This window comes from Asparagus officinalis, chromosome 5 (genome assembly GCF_001876935.1).
Source record: "Asparagus officinalis chromosome 5, Aspof.V1, whole genome shotgun sequence".
Lineage (NCBI taxonomy): Eukaryota > Viridiplantae > Streptophyta > Magnoliopsida > Asparagales > Asparagaceae > Asparagus > Asparagus officinalis.
Window position 1 is genome coordinate 88,978,206 of NC_033798.1, and position 11,969 is coordinate 88,990,174.

The 11,969-nt window shown below is 32.5% G+C and overlaps 2 protein-coding genes across 2 annotated transcripts in view; one reads left to right on the forward strand and one right to left on the reverse strand.

Moving 5' to 3' along the window:
- Positions 1–5,837, reverse strand: part of LOC109840089 (cellulose synthase-like protein G3) — a 48,838-nt gene extending 43,001 nt beyond the window's left edge. Inside the window, exon 1 of the mRNA XM_020408597.1 lies at positions 5,225–5,837. Within this exon, the coding sequence (XP_020264186.1) occupies positions 5,225–5,773 (549 nt within the window). The 5' untranslated portion in view covers positions 5,774–5,837. The remainder of the gene's footprint in view (positions 1–5,224) is intronic.
- On the forward strand, positions 7,719–9,714 carry LOC109842140. Its single transcript, XM_020411048.1, has 4 exons — positions 7,719–7,859; positions 7,947–8,243; positions 8,344–8,790; positions 8,893–9,714. The coding sequence occupies exons 1-4, from the start codon at positions 7,719–7,721 to the stop codon at positions 9,712–9,714; spliced, it is 1,707 nt and encodes a 568-aa protein (XP_020266637.1).

Sequence of the window (11,969 nt, forward strand, 5' to 3'; positions counted from 1 at the left end):
GCTCGTGACCTAGGTATATCACGGGCCGGGTCGGGCCTGACCCACTGTGGGTCGGGCCGGGTCGTGACCCATGGCAGGCCAGGTCGGGTCATCCTGCGGGTCGACCTAACCCACGCCCAACCCTTTAAACATAGTATTGATATATTTGAAAACTAATGTTATAAGGTAATATATTAAATAATATTATATTATACTTTGTAATGAATATATTATATTAAATATATTATTAATACATATTAAACATTACATTAACATCTTTGAAACTCAAAACACAAATATCAAACTTGAAACAACTTTTTAGTGTTTTAAAATAAGTATTATGTCCTTGGTTTTTGATATTGTAGTCTAATAAAAACATTATGGCTTCCAAACATGTTATGTTTTATTTTGGGCAAAAAGATCATGGAAAAGCTAAAGATATTATGGTATCTAAACGCCACCTTAATTAACAGCCTATAATTTCTGATGGCGAAAATGAGAGCAGTGACCCACATTAGTTTGGTTACTACTTTCAAGGCGATAACGCAATTTAATAAGTCCTGGTTGCACGTCCTCGAACGTAATATACTAGCAAACAAAATAGCTGGCCCATAAACAAACAAAAACTGGACGTTGGCCTGTTAATTAATCTTGTGTCCTTGTGGACAAGTCAGTCTTCAATAGTAGCTAAGGTCCAAAATGCATCGAGGATCAGTCAAGTTGCCCTATTTTACCGTTCGAAGCCTGCTTGCCTTTAATTTTGGGATATTTATCTGAAAGATTCATAAGCGTATCTTTTTAAATGACATCATCAGTGAGCATTAGGCTATTATATCTGACAATTCTTCACTAACATAGTTAAGATCTTAATCAAGTTACTTTTGATCTAGAAAACGAGATGGATCAGTCATAAACTGATTTAAGGGTCTAAATTTAAACTAAGAAAAGCATATTTGAAACTAACTTAATTTTACACAAACAAAATTTAAAATTTTAACCAAATTAGCTCCAGTCTCATTAGTGGGAGGGTCGCCAAACATCCCCTTACACTTCGTTGTTCATTTCTAGAAAAGTAATATAGTATCTTTCCCTTACTTTTTTAAAACGTTCTGTTTTACTTTAAACGAGAAACTTAATTAAGGTGTCATTTAGCAACGGATTAAGTGAGGAGTTAATCAGACTTAGCCCTTTTTTAATTCGCCAAACATAATAAATTTATACAATGGTTAAAGTGAGTTACTCTTCATATATATTTTGCCAAACGCAAAAAATATTTAAGAGTTAAGCTAACCCCTCAAAATGAGGGATTTATTAATACTCCTATTTAGAAGAATTAAGAATTAACCCCTCTATTTATAAAGAAAATAGTCAAAATCTTCGTTATTCCTAAACAATAAAACTAATCACAGTCCAGAAAATAAAACTTATCTAATGCGTTAATTATTTAGTCCTTCGGGTTATCGAATGGGCTAACTATGTTAATCATTCTTCTTAGTTCCTTTCCTTAACTCTTTGCAAAATGAGGCCTAAAAGGCAGATAATTAATGGCTTATGTAGTGAACGGTAATAGATTTAGAGTATATAACAATCTTCATTTATGTGAGGAAAAAATTATAAATGTATTGCAATACAAGTGAAATCACACACCCTATAACATTTTTGGTTCCTCTAATACATGTATCGAAATGCTCCCACAAGTTTAATATATTAGAGGCAATATCGTACTCCCTTTAAAAGCATGAGCTCAGAAAATCTTTTCATGGTCAATATTACCATTCACTATTTTAAATATTTTATTTATATCTTAATCTATCCTAATTTATATCATATCCTAATCCTACGTGAAAAATCTACCGCTCAACAATTTAAAAAAAATAATATTAATAAAATATATAAAACAACGTTACGGTATTAGTTTGTTAAGATAAAGAAATTATACATAACTAATATACTAAAGTATATGAAGTATTATAAAAAAACCTAAAACTTTTTAAAATTGCACAAAATACCCTAAATTTTTTAAAATTATAAAAAAATATCTTGACGCTTCGAAACTTAAAACAACAAATATTAATCAAGAAATTAACATCAGTCTATGAAGAATTTAAAATTTACAGTTAACACTTGAATGTCTCAAAAATTATAGAAACACCCTCAAACATTTAAATTATAAATAATCACCCTAAAATTCTAAAATTTTAAAACTTTGAAACAACATAAATGAATTCAAGGGATTATCATGATCCACCTAAAATTTTTTAACATTTTTAACTTAGAACAACAAACATAATATTAGAAAATTAATAGCAGCCTCTAAAGAATTTAAAATTTCTAATTAACACCCTCAGTGTCTCAAAAATTATATAAACACCCTCAAAAGTTTAAATTATAAAAAACACCATAAAATTTTAAAAATTTAAAATTTATAAACAATAAAAGATAAATTCAAGAGATTACCTTCATGCACCTAAAAATTTAAAATTTATCAAAATTAACCTTAAAGTTACAAAATTTATAACATAAAACTTCTTCAAAATTTAAAAATCATAAAAAATATAAAATTTTAAAATTTATAACAAGTACATATTAAATCTATAAATTATTGCTAGACCACTGATATTTGAGTTTTTTAAAAATTAATCAATAATTTTAATAATTGTAAAAAGAACCATTAAATTTTTAGAGTTGTAAGAAATATTTTGATATTTTAAAATTACCACTGGCTCATTAAACATAGAAGATAGAACTGCCAAACCTAAAAGTAATTTTTTTAAAACACTCCTAAACTTTTAAAAATTATAAATCACACATTTTAAGTTCAAAACCACAAAAAAGGGCTTAAATTTTAAAACTTGGCAAATAAATGTGTAATTATTTGGTATTATTTTAATATATATATATATATATATATATATAATCCAATTTAGGGTTTACTATCCATTTTTAGTATCTAAAAGTAGTCTAAGTTGATGCTAATAAACAAAAGCAAGAATTGATTAAAAATATTCGGTTAGGGAATAAAAAATTTAAAAATATATGATATCTTTAAAATTATTGTTACTATATAAATTAAAGTAACTGAAAGTAATTTTACTAATAAGTTAGAGCGACAAAAATGTATTAGTAACATTAATTGATAGATGTTTAAATCCATAAAAATCATAAAAAATATAATATAATAGCTTAGCATCGATTGGTTATAATTTAGAAACATTAATCTTTGATGTTAATAATATTTATAGGGTAAAATAATACAATAAGTTACATATAGAAAAACTATCAGAATGTTCAGAGATATCATTTAAAAGAATCAAACTATTTCCATTGCAAATGAGAAAGTGACAGAAATAAATCAAAAAAAACACCAATTTAGTTCCGTTGAAGAATAATTTAACAACTTTATCTCAATCAAAGAAGAATTCTCTATGAAAGATACATGAAAAATTAGTAAGTATTCATAAATTTTATACTTTGTTCTTCAAATACTAAAGGAGTTAAATATTAATACTATAATCTAAGGTAAATTGGTAATGAAAAATATTGGTATTTAGTTTAGATCTTTGTGAAAAAATAACATGGATAGAAGAAAAGTAACATTATTGACATGATAGAAACTCTTATTGGATGCACATTAGAAGAATTTATTGTAGAGAAAAAAGAGGTAGCTCCTAATCTTATATTAAGTAATAAATTAGGAACACAAATAATTTTATATATGTAAAATTAAAATTTATTCTCATTGAAATAGGAAAAAATCAAAGTCTATTTATTAAGAAGTTTGTGTTGAATATTAAAAATACATTCGATTACTTTGTAAAGTTAACCGAGAAGATAAAAGAATAACGAGCTTAGGAATGATAACAATGTAAAAAATACAACTCCAGCCTGATGACACAATTAATATAAATGATGAAGACACTATTCTAGAATTAACCAGGAAAAAGATAAAGTTGAAGGATGATTGATCTTAGCTCAATAAAAAAATAAAATTGAAGGAATAAAAGATAATATTTTCTGAATGTTATATAATTAAGTTAGTTTAATTGTTTTGAGTGAAATTAGAAATCTTTAGATGAGAGTTTCATGAACTTTTTTTAGTACTTTTATATGCTTATATGGATGCATTTATCATATAAAAGTATACCAGTGTTAGCATTAATATTTAATTTATAATTTTTACGAAGTTTATTAATGATTAGGAACAAAATTTATATTCTCTTTTGTATCGTTTTAGCATACTATTAATCAATCATATTGCCTTATTAGTTTTAAATATTCATCTTCCTTGTATAACACTGTTTTAATATTTTTTACTTTCGCATCACTATACTTTCTCAAGTAAAGTTTGGTTTTATATCAGTCCAAATAATATAAAAATTTAAATTATCTTCAGATTATATATATTTTCTATTACTTCAAATATCAACATGAAAATTTAAATTAGGTATAGACCATTTAAACAAACATCAAAGAAAATAAGTAATCGCAATGTTAAAGTTTTGAGACAAAAGTAAGCACAAAGTATTAAAGTGGAACCGAGGAATAAATTTTAGTTAGAAAATAAGCAAAAAATAATTAATCATGGTATCTAACGACGTGCATTGCACGTGTATAAAACCTAGTGGAAATACAAGTGCTCGACTGTGTATTTTATGTGATTTTATTTTCATAGTAGCTAGACAAGAAGAGTTAGTAAGTGGAGATTGAAAAACTGACAATAAAATCTATCAATTATTATTTTTACAAGACGAACAGTAAGAATGTTTAAGTTGGAGGATATGTGTGTTACTGAAGAAGCATCTTAGATTTAATTTAAGAACAACTCTTGATGTATGGATGAGACTCTTCCAAAAAACTTGTGTCGTGGCATGTGATATTTTTTATTCATGTCATTGTTATTCAATCTTTTACAATTAAACACTATACTTTTATAAAATAAATATGGATATATATAACTTTTGTTGTGGTGATAATAATATCTAGACAAAGTATCTAGTAAAGACGGCTCGTTATATTAAATATGCATACAAAAATATTAGCCATTAAATCTAAACACGAATCTCGAAATTTAATGATTAATATCATTTGAATACACATTTAATATCAGGCCCAACCATGTGTACTTGATTGGATCAGACATACTTTTTTAATGATTGATGAAATTCATTATGATACGTTATTCTCAAAAGGAAAACTACCCACAACTAAACTACAACTGAACTGCAACTAAACTACAAACGCGTACCTTTATCTCCTCGTCAGAGCCAGAACCACTCACAGAATTGGATCCAAAATAAGCCTCCGGAGCTCTTTCAACAATCCCGTTCTCCGTGCAAAAGGGCAGCCAGTACCTGGCAAACTTAGCAGCCTCCATGAAAGCAAACAGCGTCAAGTCCGAGCCCCCATCGTCCGAAACGTACACGGATATCTTATCCGGAGGATACTCATACGCCATAACCGATAGCGCAGTGTTAACGACGGTCATCGGCGGCTCCTTCCAAGGGTCGGCCGTGCATATGAATACGTCGAGGGAGGGAAGATTGTCGTCGGGAATTCGATCGGGGAATTCTCGGCGACGGATGGGACGCCAGCGGAAGGCCTGGGTGAAGGCCCATTGAAAGGCGAGGATGAGGTCGGAGAGGATGAGGAGGAGAGGGGAGGAGGAGGTGAGGTGGTGGTAGAAGAGGAGGAGGAGGGAGAAGGAATAGAGCAGGAGGTGGAGGCGGTTGAAGGGTGTTAACGGGTCGGGTTTGAGGGTGTTGAGAGTGGGTAGATTAGGGTTAGGAGAAGACATGGCTATGGCTTATTGTGGAGAGGAGGAGGAAGTAAGAGATGAGCGAGTGTGTAGTGCGGAGTCACTTGTTTTGGCATTTATAGGCGGATATCATTGGTGAGGGCGATATTTATTTATTTATTCATCTATTTATTTATTTTTGACTAAAATAATTTAATTTACTGGGAAAATTAATATAAAAGGGTGTGATTGTTTAGAAAAGGAAAGATATGTTTGCAACAATAATTCACGGAAGGAAAAGTCAAATTCTAATTAGCTGACTTGTACCGATGGACAATTAAAACTTTGCAACAATAATTATGTACAGGGATAATATAGAAAATAAAAATTTGAAAATGACAATAATTACTGGTGCACTAATGAAACACCTGGTCCATCCACATTCACTCAAAAATAGTATACTAACCACAAACTTCTTGTATATTCTATTAAATAATAATGAGGATCATATATATCAAATGTATGACAATGATGTGACACAATCTAATCCAAATAAGTTTGCTGGAGAGGAAATCCTCACTAACACCCATCAAGATTAAGCCAGGTCATTTTATATGAGGGAATTCCCTCATATGACATGATATACATTAATCTCATTCTATTAATATTATATTATAGGGAAGTATAACAAGTCTAAAAGAGATAATTCTAAAAAAGTGGTGGGATCTTTTGGTGCATTTTAGCAGGTGATTTTTCCCCTTACTAGCGTGCACCTCCGCCTTGTTTCTCATGAGGAAGAAGAAGAAGAGCAGTGGAAAGAGAGTGCCTAGCATTGAGCTGAGAGATTCTATGTTTGTGTATTCATCTTCATCAAATCTGGAAGGAGCAGCCGATGTAACAGTAGCTGAGGATAAGCTTGAGGAATCTTCAAGATCTATAGTCATGGAAAGCACTGGACCTAAATGGGCCAAGAAGAAGATGAGGATGGAGGAAATTCTTGGAAAAACCACTTCTACATCTGATCCTCAAACGCCTCAGGTGAGATCTGGCCTTCTTGTTTCTCGACAACTAAGAAATTCTTCTTCCACTTGGGCAGATGAGGTAGAGAAGTGTTTTGAATCTGGATCTTATGAAAATATTAATCCAGCTGGTGTTAATTCTGAAAGATTTGTTCAAGATGATTTGAATGCTAATGGTGGAAATGAGAATATTGATCTGATAGATCTCTCTAATGTTGAGCAAGATTTAATTGGTAAGAAAGAAAATTTAAATCTGGTAGATCTTTCTTGTATTGAGAAATCAGTGAACGAAGATGTGAATGGAGTTGTTAAAAATGGGAATGAATCTCTAGAGGATAAGCAAAATCCAGAAATTCCTAAGACTTTTGCTAGTCTATTTGCTTATAACAGAAAGAGCGGAAATGGATTGAATCTGAACTATGTTCCTCCTTCTCAAGAGCATACTGTTATATTCAATTCTAATGAATGGAAGGAAGGTGAATCCTACTAGAAATTTGCTCTAATTGGTCATGTTATTAGACTAAATGTTAGATTTAAATCTATGGAATCCTATGTTAACAAAATATGGGGGGAAATTTCTATTCCTAGAGTTCATTTGATCAAACAGGGGGTGTTTCTTTTTGATTTCCAAACTGAAAGGCAGATGAGTGATGTTTTGGAAGCAGTGCCATGGTTCTTTGGTTCAAGGCCTTTAGTTCTCAAACCATGGAAAATTGACATGGAAATGGAAAGAATTCAAGATTGTAATTACCATATGTGGGTTCAGTTCCCTAATCTACTTTTGAATCTATGGAGTCCTACAGGTATAAGCAAGGTAGCTAGCCTTATTGGCAATCTTATTACTACTGATAAGCTCACAGCAACAAGGCAAAGGCTATCCTATGCTAGAGTTTTACTTGAGGTGCAACTACCATTGAAAAATCCTTTACCTGATCAAATTGTCATTTAGGGACCTGATGGGAAAAATTATACACAAAAAGTAATATATGAACTTAAGCCAAGATGGTGTGACTTTTGCAAGGCTATTGGACATTTCACTGAGCAATGTAGAAGGGAAAAATGAGAGGATGAGATGGATGCCTGTTAATAGAAATGCTGGAGAGGATGCACAAAAACCTGAAGTCATTGTGAATTCTGTGGCTAGACCTGCTACACATGCACAACAAGTGGGAGATGCTGAAACTGTTACATGACAAGATTTTACACATATGCAGCAGGGTCCTTTGGGGGTAAATGGAAATGCTGGAAATGATAGGACTGATATTGTTGGTACTCCTGGGCAAGTTGAGCAACAATCACAAAATCAACAGGGATCCAGTGGGGATAAGAGAAATGCTGGAAAATCTGGAAGTGATGTCTGGAAACATGCACAAACAGTAACTCCTAATTCAAGAGTTGTAGTTTCCTCCCTAACTATTAATGTAACAGGTTTTTCTACTGTTAACAAAGATTTTATCAGAAGAGGCAAAGAAAGATCTAATGCAAATATTGAGGGGACTTCTTATTTTCAGGTATCAAAATTTTCTTCTTTGGAGGACAAAATGCATGATTTTGACCCCTCTAGTATTGACAGGGGTGGTCTAAAAAATTTTAATGTATTTTGCAATATAGAACATTAGAGGACTGAATAAGTCCTCCAAACAAATGGTGGTTAAGCAGCTTGTGTGTGATTACAAATTATCTTTTATAGCTCTCTTGGAAACAAAAATTGCTGGGGATAAAATGCAAAGAATAGCTACTAAAATGATTAAGAACTGGGATTGGATCTCAAAAAGCCAACAAGCTGTCAAAGGGAGAATTTGGATTTTATGGGATAGTGATATTGTCACAGTCCAATGCATTACATCCTCAGAGCAATGCATGACATGTAAGATAAAATCAAAGGATGATAAAATTTCATGTCTAATTTCTGTGGTATATGCTTTTAATGATATGGAAGGCATGAAAGTTCTATGGGATGATATATTATCCTTCAAGCAAAGTGTTAATTGCCCCTGGATTGTTGGTGGAGATTTTAATGCCATTATCAGTGCTGAGGAGAAATTAGGGGGTGCTCTTGTTAATGATTCAGAAACTGAGGATTTTTAAAGATTTATATCAACATGTCAACTGCTGCACCTAAAATCTACTGGATGCTATTTTACCTGGAATAATAAGCAGGATGCTATCTCAAGAATCTGGAGTAGGCTTGATAGAATTCTAGTCAATGAAGATTGGATTCAAAATTATAACTCCAGTCAAGTGGATTTCCTAGCTCCTATTTGTTCTGATCACTCTCCTGCACTCTTAATAATAGGAGATGAGGTAGTTGAAGGGAAAAGACCTTTCAGATTTTTTAATATGTGGGTAAATCACCCTGAGTTCATCCCAGTTGTCAGAAATGCTTGGAGACAAAATATCAGAGGATACTATATGTATAAGCTTCATGCCAAACTCAAGAATCTAAAGCAGGATTTGAAAGAATTAAACAAGAAGCACTTCATGAACATAAGCGAGCAAGTGTCTAGAGCCAATAGTGAACTTTCTGATATCCAGAATCATTTGAATAATGATCTCTTCAATCAGGACCTGATAAGGAAAGAAAAGGAATTCTTAGACAAATATACCAAGCTTTTGGACTGTGAAACTTCATTTTACAGACAGAAAGCCAACATCAAATGGGGTCTTTATGGGGACAAATGTTCAAAAAAAAATTTCTCCATTATGAAGGCTAAAAGGAACCAGAATAGGGTGTTATCACTTTATGCTGAAAATGGTGATAGGATTACTGATTTTTATGATATAATTACAGAGTTCACTGGTTATTATGAAAACCTTCTTGGTATTGCTACTCCTACTATCACACATGATCCTGGGGTGATATCTAATGGGCCTGTATTATCTCCAGCTCAAAGCAACATGCTATGCTCTCCAGTTACTAGAGCAGAAATAAGACAAGCAGTTTTCTCTATATCAAATGACAAAGCCCCTGGACCTGATTGATACAATGCATTATTCTTCAAAACTGCATGGAAAGTGATTGATGAGGATGTCTATCTTCCCATAGAGGAATTCTTCAATTCTGATAATCTACTTGGCACTTACAATTCTACATCTATTACCCTTGTGCCAAAAATTCTCAATCCTAAGTCCCCTTCTCACTATAGACCAATCTCATGTTATAACTGTGTTTACAAATTCATCTCAAAAATTATTGCTAACAAAGTTCAGAAGGTAATGGGGTATTTGATAAGTGATGGACAAAGTGCATTTGTTAAAGGAAGGTCTATCTCAAGTAACATTCTTTTAGCCCATGAGCTTATAAAGCAGTATGGTAGGAAGCTTACATCTCCTAGAGCTACTCTCAACATTGACCTACGTAAAGCTTTTGACACCATAAGCTGGGACTTCATCAAGGCCATGCTATCTGGATTATGCTTTCCTGAAAAGTTGATTTTATGGATTATGGAATGTATTTCCACACCTAAATTCTCTATCTCTCTAAATGGTGCTCTTCATGGATACTTTAAAGGGGCTAGAGGTTTAAGACAAGGGGATCCCCTTTCACCTTATCTCTTTGTGCTTGGAATAGAATACCTATCAAGAAAACTAAACACACTCACAACTGACAGGTTGTTCAGATTTCATCCTAAGTGCACCAGATTACACATCTATTCTTTGCTGATGACTTGCTTTTATTTGCAAGAGCTGATATGTATTCCATAGCAAAACTGCATGATTGCCTTCAGGAATTCAGTAGGGTCTCTGGTTTGGAAATAAACCCCAACAAGTGTTCTGTCTATATAAGTGGCACTGATGAAAGTGTGAAGCATCAGATTTGCAACTTTCTGAATTTCTCTGAAGGGGTATTACCAGTTAGATATCTGGGTATGCCACTAATCTCAAAAAGATTAACGTGCTTGGACTACTCCCCTTTGATCAGCAAAATAACAGACCAGTTTCAGAACTGGCAAAAGAGAAAGAATTTATCGTATACTGGTAGGCTTCAACTCATTAAATCAGTCATCCTTGGAGTGCAAATTTTCTGGACTAGTAACTACATTCTACCTATGAAAATTCTGGAAAAAATTGATAGCTTATGCTCTGATTTTCTTTGGAACCGGAAAATGCATTTGGTATCTTGGAGATGATCTGTAAGGATAAAAAGCAGGGTGGTCTTGGAATTTTTTCTGCAAAATTCTGGAATTTGGTAGGTGCAGTTAAGCTTATTTGGATGATTCATCTTAAGAAGGATCTTCTTTGGATTAAATGGGTTCATGGCAACTATCTACAACACTACAACATTTGGCAAGTTCAACCTAAATAATTCTTGGATATGGAAACAACTTCATAGAGTAAGAGATATGCTAATTGGAAAATTTAGAAGTGTGATTAATCTCCACAATACCATTAATAACTGCTGCTCTGGAGATAAAGTTCAAATCTCTTCTATATACAAAAAGCTGATTCATCAATCTCCTCAAGTGCCTTGGTTGAATACTGTTTGGGGTGGCTGGCACTATCCTAAACATTCTTTCATATTATGGTTGGCCATACATTCAAGACTGCTAAGCAAAGACAGGTTATGTTGCATGAGAATTCTAGATACAAATGCATGTCTGTGTTCTAATCACCAAGAAGAAACCTGTCGCCATCTTCTCTTTGAATGTTAGTACTCTGCTATGGTGTGGAATGGAATTATGCAATGGCTGAATTTCAGATGGAGGTCATGCAGTTGGGACCATATCATTAGCTGGTATAGTTCAAGACTAAATGGTGCTGGTTATATGAAGAAATTAAAGAGGTTGGCTTTATCTGTGACAGGGTACACAATATGGAAGGAAAGAAATTTACGCATTTTCCAGTCTAAAGCTAGGCCACCTGAAGTTCTTATCAGATGCATAAAAGTTGCCATCTTCACAAAGATTTTAAATGATAATGTTTCTTCTGATATAAAAGGAAAATTTGAACAATTGTAGTGTGTTGATATGATCTGTTGAACATCAGACTAAGGTCTAGTTTGATTTGATGTACATATTTTTTATACTTTGGGAGATGAATAAAAGTTTATTTTATTGACCAAAAAAAATATTATATTATAGGGTATAAAATGATTGTTACTAGTTAAAAAAATTATTTGTGGACGGATAATAACTTAATTTGGATTTACTGTATACATAAACAAGAAAGAGGCCGATCCACTATTAATCAAAGATGGGCCAGAAAGCACATGGGCAGGCCTGAAGTAAGGGATTGTT

Coding starts and splice junctions, on each gene's coding strand:
- LOC109842140 (XM_020411048.1), top strand. CDS start 7,719: ATGAACTTAAGCCAAGATGGTGTGACTTTTGCAAGGCTATTGGACATT. Junction 8,244..8,343: donor AGGGGACTTCTTATTTTCAG/GTATCAAAATTT, acceptor TTTGCAATATAG/AACATTAGAGGACTGAATAA. Junction 8,791..8,892: donor AGAAATTAGGGGGTGCTCTT/GTTAATGATTCA, acceptor AATAATAAGCAG/GATGCTATCTCAAGAATCTG.